Below are 12,981 nucleotides of genomic sequence, written 5' to 3'. Positions count from 1 at the left end.
AAAGCAAATGCATCCAAAGAGAAAAAGACATCCCACATATATGCGGGCAACCAAACACATGGCGGATGGCCGTGTTGCATATGTATTGCCCGAACCCTAGCCGACATCCTTGCACGGCAGCAACACGAGTATCTAGCTGGTCGCCTCGGGCAGGTCGCCTAGCTCGGTCCCGCACTCCTCCTGCATCATCGCTGGTGCTCTGGCCGGCGGGTCAGCTAAAACAAACGATGGCTCAGGAATGGAAAAAAGAAGTAACACAACGGAGGTACAAGAGATCGACCAGCTTGAAAGATGAACACGAGTGGACGGCGGTGCTCCGGTCCGGCAAGATTGAGATGCAGGCAAGATATGCAGCAGCCTGCTCGGAAAGCTATCCTAGCCCCTCGCTTCAGATCGTGCGGCCGGCGCCCTCCTTTGCTTCGCCCCGAACCCGAAGCAGCCGTGCGACAACTGGCCACGTGGAGGCCTCGGAGAGCGCCAGCAGAGCATATTCCCAAGCCCACGTGCCGCGTCTAGATGCTGCTACCGGTCGATATAGTGCCGTGTGCGCACACGCTTCTTCTCTTGTCCTCTGCCTTTTCTCTCCTCTCTGTTCTCTTGTTCCGATCTTCTCTCTTTTTTAGTGTAGGCACAGCGCACGTACCCGAGCCATGGGCGGGGTGATGGAGGCCGACGGTAGGAAGGACGGCGACACGCCGGCGGCGGCGGCGCAGAGGGGCGAGGCGTCGTTGGGCGTGTCCGTGCAGGAGGGGCTGCAGCACGCCAAGGCCAGCGTGGTCGGCGCGGTGCAGCAGGCGATGGCGGGGAGCGAGGAGGAGGCGGCGCAGGCGGACCTGCGCGCGGCCAAGGCGCAGGTGGAGGCCACCGACGAGGCCGAGGTCAAGAAGAAGCAACTCGCCGCCGGTTGATCGAGGTCACCGCGGCTTAATTGCGTGCAAGATTGCTAGGCTCTATCCATTGCATTTGGGTTAGGTTCTTGACTTCTGCTAGCATTTTTTTTCTCGATCTGCTGTTTGTTTTTGTAATAAATTCCAGCTGAACTTTGTTACGATGTTGATTTGCCTTTGTGAAACTAGTTTTGCACGCGTATCTGAACTGAAACTGCATCCTTTATCTTTGTCAGTATGTACTGATCCAGGCCAATGTCAGCAGGCAAATTACTTCAGTCAAAATTACCTGAAATTGCATATATCCGACACGTTCAAAACATGGCGTGGCCAGGCTGAAATTCAGAAGAACCATCAACACATTCACAGGGAAGTTCCAAAGTTTAACCACAATGGACATGCAGCGGATACTTATTTTGCATGTAATTCTGCCTAGAGGTACACATAACACAAGCTAGTAGGGCAGACATATAACAGTCCAGATTTATTTGAAAACACAAGGGTACACATCATGACAATCCGGAAATCAAACTAGGCCAGGTAGAACAGCTGAGCAATGCAGACACTGGAACTCTGGCCTAACAGAATAGACGGCAGGACAAAAAATTCCATGAATATTCAGAGAGATGACCTCTAAAATCATTTACAATACCAGGGAAGGCCGTATTCTACATCAATGCAAGATTTCAGTACCAAATATCTAAAAAGTAACATTGTACCACCTCTCCCAAAATCTAAGACGTTTTTGCAGTTCAAACTAAACTGCAAAAAACGTCTTATATTTAGGGACAGAGGGAGTATTTAATTCTAAAATTTGGCTACACTTCATTTTCGTGGAATTTAAATTATAGGAGCATCTTCGCCTCTATATTTCATATCTGTCATTTTCTCTCGCCATCAGGATGATTACTGGTGAGTACATAAACTCTATCTACCTATATAGATTACTGGTGAGTACATAAACTCTTTGGAGCAGCTATTGGTGAGTACATGCTGCAACTGCAACTACTCGAAAGAATAACATCTGCACAATATATGCAGAAGTAAATCTGACACCTAAAAGAACTTGGTGAGTGGTGACCTCGATCATACATGGCTTGCTTTCGTTCCTCATGGAATGAACCAAATAGGATTCAGTTTCAGAAACTGGACTGAACATATCAACAGGAACTCTGTTTTGCGAGTCCGTGCAGAAATAAATCTCTGCATTTTGTATTTACCTTTATATATATTATATATCAAGTTATGTTACCATAGGTATGGGGATCGATACTGTTGGATTATGGATGGGCTTAGGTCCATATGAGATACTAATCCCTGATTAATCTTGAGACCCATGTATGAGATGGCAGGTGGTGGGAAGTTTAGTCCCACCTTGCTAGTTGAGGAGAGTTGAGACCCCTTTATAAGGGCTGCTCTATCACTTGTCATTGGGGGCTTGGGAAGAGGAGTGGTACACGCGCGCTCCTCCGCCGTCCGTCTCGTCACGACGCGCACGCGCACGCGCACGCGCCGCGGGTTGCGAGAATGAGCCGAGCCGAAGCTTATTTATTAATCGGGAATTAATTAATGAGTCGCTAACAGGTGGGCCATTGTCCGAGACGTTGCCGTCATCTACTGCTTCCGATCCGTCCCGCTGAGGCTGCTGCTGCCGCCGCCGCGTTGGCCTGGCCAACCGGAAGGCATGCCCATACTAATGACCACCAAGAGTGCACATACTCCTAAGGAATCACCCATCGCAAACAGCGTCAGGAATGGGTGACTGTACTAGTAACGGTAGCCGTCAGCCCGTCACGAATGGCTTGCCAGGGAGCTGACCATCAGGAATGTGTGAGGTCATCAGTCGGTTCCTCACGGTGTGACATGTCATCAGGAAAGAGCAAACCTGATGGTGTACCACGACCGTTGCTTGCTAGAAAACCGTCAACAATAAAAATGAAGAGAATTCTAAGTGTTGTTTAAAATTCAATATACAAACTGATGGAAAAATGTAAGCTACATGTATCTTATCCATTGATATACATATGCAAGGAAATACATCATATAACCCAATAAATAAGATGTCAACAACGGGAAAACCACTCATGGTTCACAAGATCACAATCCATTAGATTGTTCGCAATATCATCTCATTTAATTCATCGTTCATCGTTCACAAGATGTTAACTTCACGGGAACCAGAGCTTCTACTCTAGTTTCATAACATTTGACCAAAATCCTGAAGACACATTCTAGTTGAACAGTATAGGCAGCAATTGGAAAAAAAAAAAGGCTAGCTCCACAGTATATTTATGCTTTGTTAAAATGATAAGTATGAGCATGATCTTCAGCATGAGAAGACGTTGTTCACGGAGTACCAGCATGCTCTTGGGCCCTGCTTGGAAACGTCCATAAACCTACACCAGTAAAAAATTGGTACATGTATCAAATAATTTTATGGTCCAAGCAGATTCCAACCAACATATATATACATATCCATAGAAACATATATTTATTTTTCAATGCAGGATGTAATTCTGTAGGAGTACAAATGCATTTCAGAAAATCAAATAGGCATTGGTGTAGTGGTGCTAGATGTGAAAGTAAGACAGCGATGCTGAAACTGAAAATAATTACTGTGATAGCCTGAATTTTATTTATGCTTTGCATTCGGTATTCCAAGCCAAATCATGATTTCAAATGCCACTATACAATTCTATGTCATTCTAAATGCAAACTACTCCAATCCTCAATCAGACCATATGCATGTCAGCGAATTTCCACTGGATTTTTGACAGGGCGTGTTCATCTACTTTGAGGGCCATGTCTTTCAGAACATGTGAAACCATATATAATTGTTTCCTCTAGCAACAAATAACCATTTTTTTTGATTAATTGAACAAGTCAACCATTTTTGTCAATGAACTGCATTCTAATGCAGAATCGAGCAACCAGTACATATGACATTATTTTTTGGAAAACCATGAGAAAAGGTGGAAGGGCACACGAGAGAAAGGGACTGAAACAATGCCCTCTTTCCTGGCAGATACCAATTCTATCAATATGCACAATAGCTTGTGAATACTCAGTGCTACTTGAATACCAGCCTGCACTGTGATATATTCCCAAAACTAAGTTCGATGTTGAACTGCAGGCATGATCTTTTGCGTCAAGCCAAACCACGATTAAATGTCCAGAGAATAGTAAGGAAAAGTTTCTGCATTTATTGTGTGACCCACATGAACAAGATTAGACAAATTGTAAATCCTTACCCATGCCATCATCACTAAAATGGTAGGATTTTCCATGTGATCTCAGATGTTACCACATGAAAATATATCGGCTGGTCTTAAATTGGCCACACTTCATAGAGCTAAAGCATTTAACTGGACCGAAGAAACAAGATTCATGTTGGACACTTAGAACAACAAGCGTAAAGACCCGATGATACTGTAATGTTGTTGTAGCATGACTCACATAGTTCTTATCTTCTTGCATCTCAACTAAATGCTCTGTTTGAAGCGATGCGGAGTAAGCTCCATATGATACTGCCCCTCAATGTTTGCCATTCCTAACCACTTACGATTAATGTTATAACGCAAGAGATGTTTATCACTAAACCCAGGGCCGTACCTCAAAATTTTTGGCCCCGGTGAGAAATGAGAATTTAGGCCCCATATACAGGAAAATTAATTGAAATATTTTCCATTAACCATTGAGAAATATCAAAGATATAAATCATACCAAAAGAAAATATTTATTACTTTGAAATATTAAATTATGAATCATTGGAGAAAAGTCAGAGAGAGGAAACGAGGAGACGAAGTATTAAGTTGCAGCGATTTGATTTGTGGCTGACGCTGAGCAGAATTTGATGCGTTTGCATACGCCACTGCTTCGACTCCCGTGAAGATGATTCCGGGACATGACTGGGCCGTGGGTGCCTTGTTAATCTCTAGTAATACCAGATTAACTATAGTAATAATAATCATGTACTGTACTTAAAAAATTAGGGGCCCCAAGATTTTGGGGGCCCTGTGCAGCTGCTCCGGTTGCACCTGCCCACATACGGACCTGACTAAACCTGGTCATTAGCTCACGCTCGTTGACCATAACCAGCCCACTGAGAAATGTCATGGTTGGAGCAACATGGGTTCCTGACATATCCTATTTAGCGCCACAGGCGCCGGTTTTAGTTCATTTCGCAAACCGGCGCCTGCAGCGGTGCTAGGCGGGCTGGCCCGTTTAGAATCTGATTCACCCCCGTCCCATCTAAGTCTTTCCCCCGACCCCCTGTTTCTTCCGTTTTCCCGTGGCGTCCTCTGTTTCCTCCTCTGCTTCTCCCCCGACGACTTCTCTTCTTCCTCGAAGACTGAGTTCGAATCTCAGGCGAATCTCAGGCGAATCAGGCGGATCGACGAGGGAGCGCATCGACGAACCCTAATCCGACTGCTTCTTCTGTGTTCTTCTTCCTTCGTCGCGTGATGGATTCATCTGGTTCATTCTTCTTCTAACCCTAATCCCCCTCAGGTCTTCGGTTAGGGTTTGTGTTTTTCGTGGTGCTCGTTCTTTTGTGTTGCTGTTTGTTTAATCGTGGATCTGGCCGTATGCAATGATGGATGGTGTCTCTGGTATCTAGGGTTTGGGGTAGAAAATTTCGCCCCTTATTTTAGATCTTCTGTTTGCATGTGTATAAATGTATCCTGTTCATGCGTGTAAATCCATCTCATGTGACGGATGGCATCTCCCGTGTGTTGGTCCGTGTCCCTCTGCCATCTGTGTAACTGAATCCGCTGTATGATTTATTATCTTGTTGTGTCTGAATTCATCTCCCCTTTTGTTGTTCTGTCTATTTTGTGCCCATCGGCATGCATAACATAGTTGAAATTTACTAGGGGTTTTGTGATTATTAGGAAGATGTTGGCTCTGAGTATTAATCTTGTGGGATTGGAGAGTGGTTCTACATGTATTGGAGTATAAATCAATAGTAGATTGTGGAGTGTATTGTAATAATTTCGAGGGTATAGTGCATTTTGTTTTAGTTAGTGAACTTCAACTTGAGACATTTAGTTTGTCATGGTTTGTTGACAAATTCCCCTTAGCACGTTTCTATTTGTTAGTTCACATTTATGTCTGGTTCTAATCCTAGTTTTTGCACATCTGTATGCGACAGTCTCCTATATTTTCATTCGTTCTTTTTGTTGACACTTGTCCAGCAATATTTCATATAGTCCATACCATGAGGTATTTGGTAATGCCCATAGCTATGTCTTCATCTAATACTAATAAGCTATGCCTAATTTAACTGGACATATATCCCATTTGTGAATGCCTAGGTGTTGTACTTCGCGTGATTTTGTTTAGTCAAGTTATGATGTTTGATTGTTCCAGAAAGGGTTCTTGTATAATAATATAATGTTTTTATAGTACTATATATATACCAATTTTGTAGTTAGTGCATGGTGCATATAAAGTTGTCAAGTTCCAACATGTTAGGTTATGAGAGAATGATCAGCTAATTTCTAGAAGAAGCAATTGTCAATTTCAATTTCTGTAGTGGTACTATAGTACCTTATATAGGAAAAAGAACACAGAAAAAGATAACAGAAAATGCCCGCTCAAATCTTCACATATAGAATCAGTGACCTAGGAATTAGAATGTGCTATAGTTATGGCACATGTAGATGAGCTTTAACACAAATATTTTTGTTTTTCAACTAGGTTATTGAATTTGAAGAAAATTTCCTCTTAGTATTTCTATGTTTTCTTGTCCAATCCCTTTAGTATGTTATGGTTTTTTAATTATCTGCAATGTCCTATATTCATAAGTAGTGCTCATTTGTTAATAGTTGTTGTTAAATCTGTATTTGTAGCACACGAAGGAGGTGGGGTTGGCCAAGTTCAAGAACCAGAAGGGGACGAACCAACTGAATACCCTCCACGAGGTCTCCGGAATGACTCAGGTGGTATGTTAGTTCTTCTCTTTTCTGTTTGTAGCTTTCAAATTTGCTATAGTACAAAACTAGATCAAATTGCTGGAAAAATTATTCTTATGTGAGCTTTTGGTCTTACCAGATGTTTTTATCTATTCACTTGTTAGTTTTTGTCTATTCACTTGTTAGTTTGTGCTGTTTGAAAGTTAAGTTTGTGCTGTTTGGTCCAACCACGATCATAACCAACTAGTTTCCAAGTCAAATTCCTTCTTATCCCTTTCCACGTATGTGTGAGTCATATGCCAAGTTTAAACTGTATCAATACATGTTCAAACATGTAGGCTTCTCAATACGTAGAGCTGATCCTACGCATAGCCCAACTTCCCCAGTTTATACTGTTCCCGCGAATATTCCAACATGTATAAGAACATGAAGTGTTCCAGTATAATCGTGACCAGCACCTTGAGTTTAATTCCTCAAGTACAACGAATGAAATGCAAACCCTTGATCAATTCCAATCAAACATAATTTCCACAATGAGGTATTGATAAAAATAAAACTATAGTATAATGTTTGTAAGACACATAAATTCCTACAGATTTTGCTTTTCAAAGCTACTAAGTACACCACACGTGCACTATCTAATTCTAATCTCCTTTTTGTGTTCTTTGATTTGATTTATTCCCGCTAACTAATTGCTTGTCCATCCAAATAGTGATGCCTCCCGCATCTAGCTACACGGAGATCTGATTCGTGTGATAGTTTATTGGGCTATATGCCTTTTTCATATTCCATCTTTATTGGTTAATTCTCTAGTTTTTCCACTGTCTTATCTGCTGTTTATAATTTTTTTCGTAGCCCGAGTGTTCCCTAGGAAATTATGCAAGCCAACATACATTACCAGACTGTCTTTCAAGCGTTGGAACAAAACTGTGAAGAAGTTTAGTGATATTCAGTTAGGCCATGTGAGAAAGTACAAATTGGAACCTCTCCTTCATATGCCAGTGAAACTTAAAATACCAATGAATCTGCTTGAATGGATAGATTAGCATATGTTTAGAAGTAAAGAGCCATGTTTCAAGCACAAGAATAAAACTATCAAGATTACTAAAGATATGGTCAACAAAATCTTTGATTTTCCTGGTGGCACCGAGCCTTTTGTATTCAGTAGCGATGATCCCCAAGTGAAGGCAGAGGTTACAGAGTTAAGGAACAAGTATGTAGATTATCGGAACAAAATGCCGATCAACAAAATAGAGGAGGTGATGCTTAGTGACGAGACAGAAGATGGATTTATCAGGAGCTTTGCATTTTATTTCCTATCATCTATTCTGTGCCCTGCCTCATACTGCTTTGGTAACATGAAGTTCTTATACTCTCTAAGAGATGTTTCTGCTATACCTTCACTTGACTTTGGGCAATTGGCACTGGATTTCATGCGTGAGGAGTCAGAGCGTCATTTTGAAATGATTATGAACAGACCAAGTGTTGAGGAAATGAATAAGCCTTCATATATTGGTGGATGTCTTCCTATTTGGGGAGTAAGTTCAATCTTCACTTCCACTATTTTTTTATCTCTCTACTTTTTACTTTACTGACCTGTTTATTTTTTAAATAGCAGATCATTTATCTGGATTTTGTTGATTTTGATTTTATTGATAATCATCATTCAAGTGTGAATTATTCTCTTCCTCGGATATCTCATGTTAAGACTGAAGATTTCAAGTATCTCGCATTGGTTGATAGGAATTATGAGTCTAGGAAATTTTTGGGGGTTTTACCAGTAAGCATCATATACTATATATCGTTTCTTGAGTTATCTTTTTAGTTCTAGTACTTTGTTTTCATCATTTGTTTAACTTTAATTTGTAGCTCCGAGACATATCATGCACACCATATGCCAATGTGGTTCCAGTTAACAGTGCTCCTGATGCTCCTGGTGTGTTTAATTCAGTTCCTTCTGTGGAGGTATTTCTTATGAGTAGAATCATTCATTTCTATTTGTTTTATTATTTGTTGTCATTTTTTATCTTATATAGATAAACATTTATTCGTAATGTCAATTGTAGGTCAACAATGGTAATACTATTCCTGAAGCTCTCATTGAAAACAAGTCAATTGATTCAAAAAGTCCAGATATCATTTCAGCAGTTCCCAGTTGCACTGCAAAAGTTGAACCAGATATAAAATTTAAACCAGAGTCACATTTGAAATCAGAGGTATTTTTTTGTGTTGTGCCTTTTTGTAGTTCCTATCTAAGTGTTTGCTTGAAAGGAGTGTCATGTTAGTAATTTTTTTATAATCCAGGCCCCCTCCAATGATGTAGTTAAGAACGAGCCAATCAGACCAAAATTTGAGGTTTGTAAACGCACTTTAGAGCTTACATATTTGTCTCCTTTTCTTCATCTTGACTTCAGAGCTTAACAATAACTCTAGTGCTTTAGCATATTGTGTGCTATGGATATTCGGTCAAGTACCGCTGTTTCTAAGTCTATTGTATTCGCTCATCATCCACAGTGCGTTTTCTAAATGGCCATTTCGAATGCGGCAGGAGTAATTTGATAATACCATTCAATTTTTTTGTTATGACTTATCATGAGCAGCACTTATAATACTTGTTTTGCAAGTAAACTTAAGTGCAACATTTATATTTTTGAGACAAATATTCCATGTAGCTTACTTTCGTTTGCTTTGTTGTTTGCCTGAATTCTGTGTGCTTCCTTTTGTCCAGAACATTTATGTCCTGAATTTGGTGTACCAAACACCAATTTTTCCAGTCAATGGTACATGTCTGAACACCAACCCTGTTGAGCATCCTACCACTTCACTACCTAAGGTACTTTTTCAAAAAAAAAATTCCAATCATAATTTTGATTAAAATTACGACATCATTTCAATTTCCTTTCTCAGCAGGAAGAAATTTTTCTATCGACTGAAGCACCTGATATCAATTTTTCTAGTGGAGTTGATGCAAAAAGAAGTTTTATATTGATTAGTTCTGCTTCTCCAAATGAAAGAGTGAAACACTTCGAAGGTACTCCAATCATTATTCAGGATGATTCTCCTATCACTCCTGCTGGTTTGACTAATGAAGACATACCAGCCTCTCACTATGATACAAGTGTAGGAATTTCAATGAACATGGACTTTGCTGTCCAACAAGGTTATAATTCTTGCCTATTATGTTGTTTTCCCTTTATGTGTTCTCCATTTTCTTGTATTATGAGTCTGGGCGCATTGCAACATTTAATGTTCAAACTTTTTACATATGTGATATGCAGACTTTTCTACAATGAATAATGCAGAAGTTGGACCGAGTACAGGAACTAACACAATGGAAAAGAAGAACAGAAAGAAAAGAGCAGCTAAAGTTCAATCCCCCGAACCACCAAAGAAACTCAAAATCTCTCACGAAGTGGATATCTTCTTTTCCAAACATCCGAGGAAGCCTATATTCCAAGAATAGTTAATTCTCTTATTCCTTTAGTTATTTTATCATTTCTTATTTCATTAAATTATGAGAACTTTTTTAGTCTACACATCTACCTAGAAAAATAATTGTAGGCATTTTCTAATCTGCAAGCAATTTTATGGACTAAATTAGTTGTAGACATTTTTCATCATATTTGTATTATAAAATCTGAACAAATTTATGGATCACCTCAAAGGTAGTTCAGATCAAAAACTTTGTAGTTCATACAATTTTAGACTAAAAAGAAATCATATGGATACCAAACTAATTTAGTTTACAACTCAATGTTCATACCCCTATAAAAGGATGTTTAACTTTTTGTTTTGACAACCATAGCGTTGTATATGTATTTTTAATTGTTAAACTATATTTTTTAAGATCCTTTTTCTCAATTTAACATTAGTTATGCTTGTTTATTCTGTCCAACACTCTTTTTGTTGACATAGAGGGTTTTCCTGTAAGCTATGAGAATTACTTAAATTCATTTAAAGCAAGGGGTGAGATTGGAGATGAAGTGATGAACTCATTTATTCAAGTTCTTAACTATGAATCAAAGATGTCATCTGAAGTAAAGCCTTACATGAAGAAGTACTGTTTCACTTCGTACTTCACTGTGAGTTTTCCTTCTAACCTGCCTATTAGGTTCTCTTTTGACCAATTTTTATTTTTAGTTACATTCAATGTGAGATATTTACTAATTTTCATTTTGTTGTTCACAGAATAAATTGTTGGTTCCCCCTGAGTTATTTGATCCAATTTCGTGCATACGAGAATTTGACAGGATTAATTCAGAAGAAAGCCTTTGGAAGCAAGACTTGGTAAATCTTTTTCAATGCATCCAGTGTTAACCAAGATCTTTTCTACTTGTTTTTTATACTCATTCTGCTTTTTCTTGTTGAACAGTTATACTTCCCTACTATAAAATCAAACCACTGGGTTGTACTTTCCATCAACTCTCTCTTTGAGAGATCTCACTTTTTTTATCCCTGTGGCACCATTCTGGGAACTACCCAGCGAGAACTTGTCTACAACTTGGTAAGTAATTATTGAGACATAATATCCTTTTGTTTTTCAATGCAAACAAAATTCTTTTCTGATCTACCATTTGTGAATCTCTTTAACTGTGTTTATATTTATAGTAAACAACTTTCCAACTACAACATGCTTTGCAAGCTGAGTAAAAAGCCATCTTGAAAACATGCTTTACATGCTTTGCAAGACTTTCAGTGCGGTACATCTTGAAAACTCTTTGCCTTATTATTATTATTATTATTATTATTATTATTATTTCTGTTTATGAAAAACTTAATCCAAAGCAAACTAGTGAGCTAGGCCATTTGATATGTTCAAAGCCGGAAACAGCTGTTGGTTCTTTTTTCTGGCAAATGAACACCATGAAGTCCGTTAAATTTCATGTGCTTTCTCTTTTTAGCTTACTAGGGAATGACCTGACTTATTGCATGCATGGTTGGAATTGATATTTATTCATTTTTTTGAAGTGTTAGTTCATTTTCTATCGATACTTCTTTTACTGACAATATTTCAGGTCTTGTTATGTGTTGTCACGTGTCCTCCGAGCAGTAATTGTTTCACAATGCTCATATGACTTAGTCAAGATTTTTTCAGCATTTACTATCTCTGCAGCTTCCTGTAATAAATCAGTGATTTAGTACTATATAGTACTTTTTTCTAGTACTTTAAAAAGTTTTCACAAATTATGTACTTCTATGTCTCACATTTTGTCTATATTGTCTTTATACCCAGGCGAACATTCCGAAGTACAGAATGATATCTGCGTTCAAGTTCTTCAAAAGCACTTTGAACAAGCTCAAGGAAGAAGATCTGCCAATAGGAAATTGATTTTCCCGGAACATCCATCTGCAAACATTTTGAATGTGTAATTGGTCTGGAGAAAAGGATGCATTTTTCTGTCTACAACAGTTTCATCTATAATCATATGGTAGTACATAGTACTACTTGTTTAAACATATGTCAGCCTCGAGCTACTGCTATACTCTTGGATATGTACTTTTTCTTTGAATCCAGATGGCATACTATATTTTCCACGAACTATATAGTATCTATGTTGGCGTAATGAACATTTTTTTTGCTAAAAATGCAACTATTAGTTTCTTCATGACCTATAGTATCTTTGTTGCAATCTCTGTTTATAATAAGGGCCAGTTCTTTTTGGGCGGCTTAAGCTACCGCTCCCCGGCTTAAAAAATAAGCCGCGCTTTAAATTTGTTGAGACTTTTCAATTAGTTATCCCATAACTAGTTTAGAAGCCCCAATGAACAAAAGAGAAGGCTCATGGGAAAAGTTGGGGAGAAGGCGGCTTATTTTTAAGCTGCCAAAAGAACTGGCCGAGTATCTCTGCGATGATACAAGAGGAGGCTTTTAATTTTGTTGTTGTTGTTGTTTGGTTGGAACATGTGAATTCCATGCCTCGCATGATTGGCCGTAAGTTGGGCATCTATCTACCTATGTGCAATATAAGTGGAGCATAATGCCTCCTCCGATCCGGATTACTAGCTCTGTCCCATAGTATAAGTAAGTTTTTCACACTACATAGTGTACTATCAAAAATGTTGTTATATTATTGGGACGAAGGGAGTACTTGTTTTAGATTTCTTTTCTCGAATACGCACGAGTGTGCGTATCATTCATTAAAGAAGAGAGAGGGTAAGAGCCCCAAATCCACGGTTAC

At 39.1% G+C, this 12,981-nt stretch overlaps 1 protein-coding gene across 1 annotated transcript; it reads left to right on the top strand.

Moving 5' to 3' along the window:
* The first annotated feature begins 557 nt into the window (after positions 1-557).
* LOC125521346 lies at positions 558-1,095 on the top strand. Its single transcript, XM_048686412.1, has one exon. It carries the CDS (start codon positions 651-653, stop codon positions 906-908), a length of 258 nt encoding a protein of 85 aa, XP_048542369.1. The 5' UTR covers positions 558-650; the 3' UTR covers positions 909-1,095.
* Positions 1,096-12,981: the final 11,886 nt, after the last annotated feature.

Source organism: Triticum urartu, chromosome 7 (genome assembly GCF_003073215.2).
Source record: "Triticum urartu cultivar G1812 chromosome 7, Tu2.1, whole genome shotgun sequence".
Lineage (NCBI taxonomy): Eukaryota > Viridiplantae > Streptophyta > Magnoliopsida > Poales > Poaceae > Triticum > Triticum urartu.
This window is presented reverse-complemented; position numbering and strand designations above follow the sequence as displayed.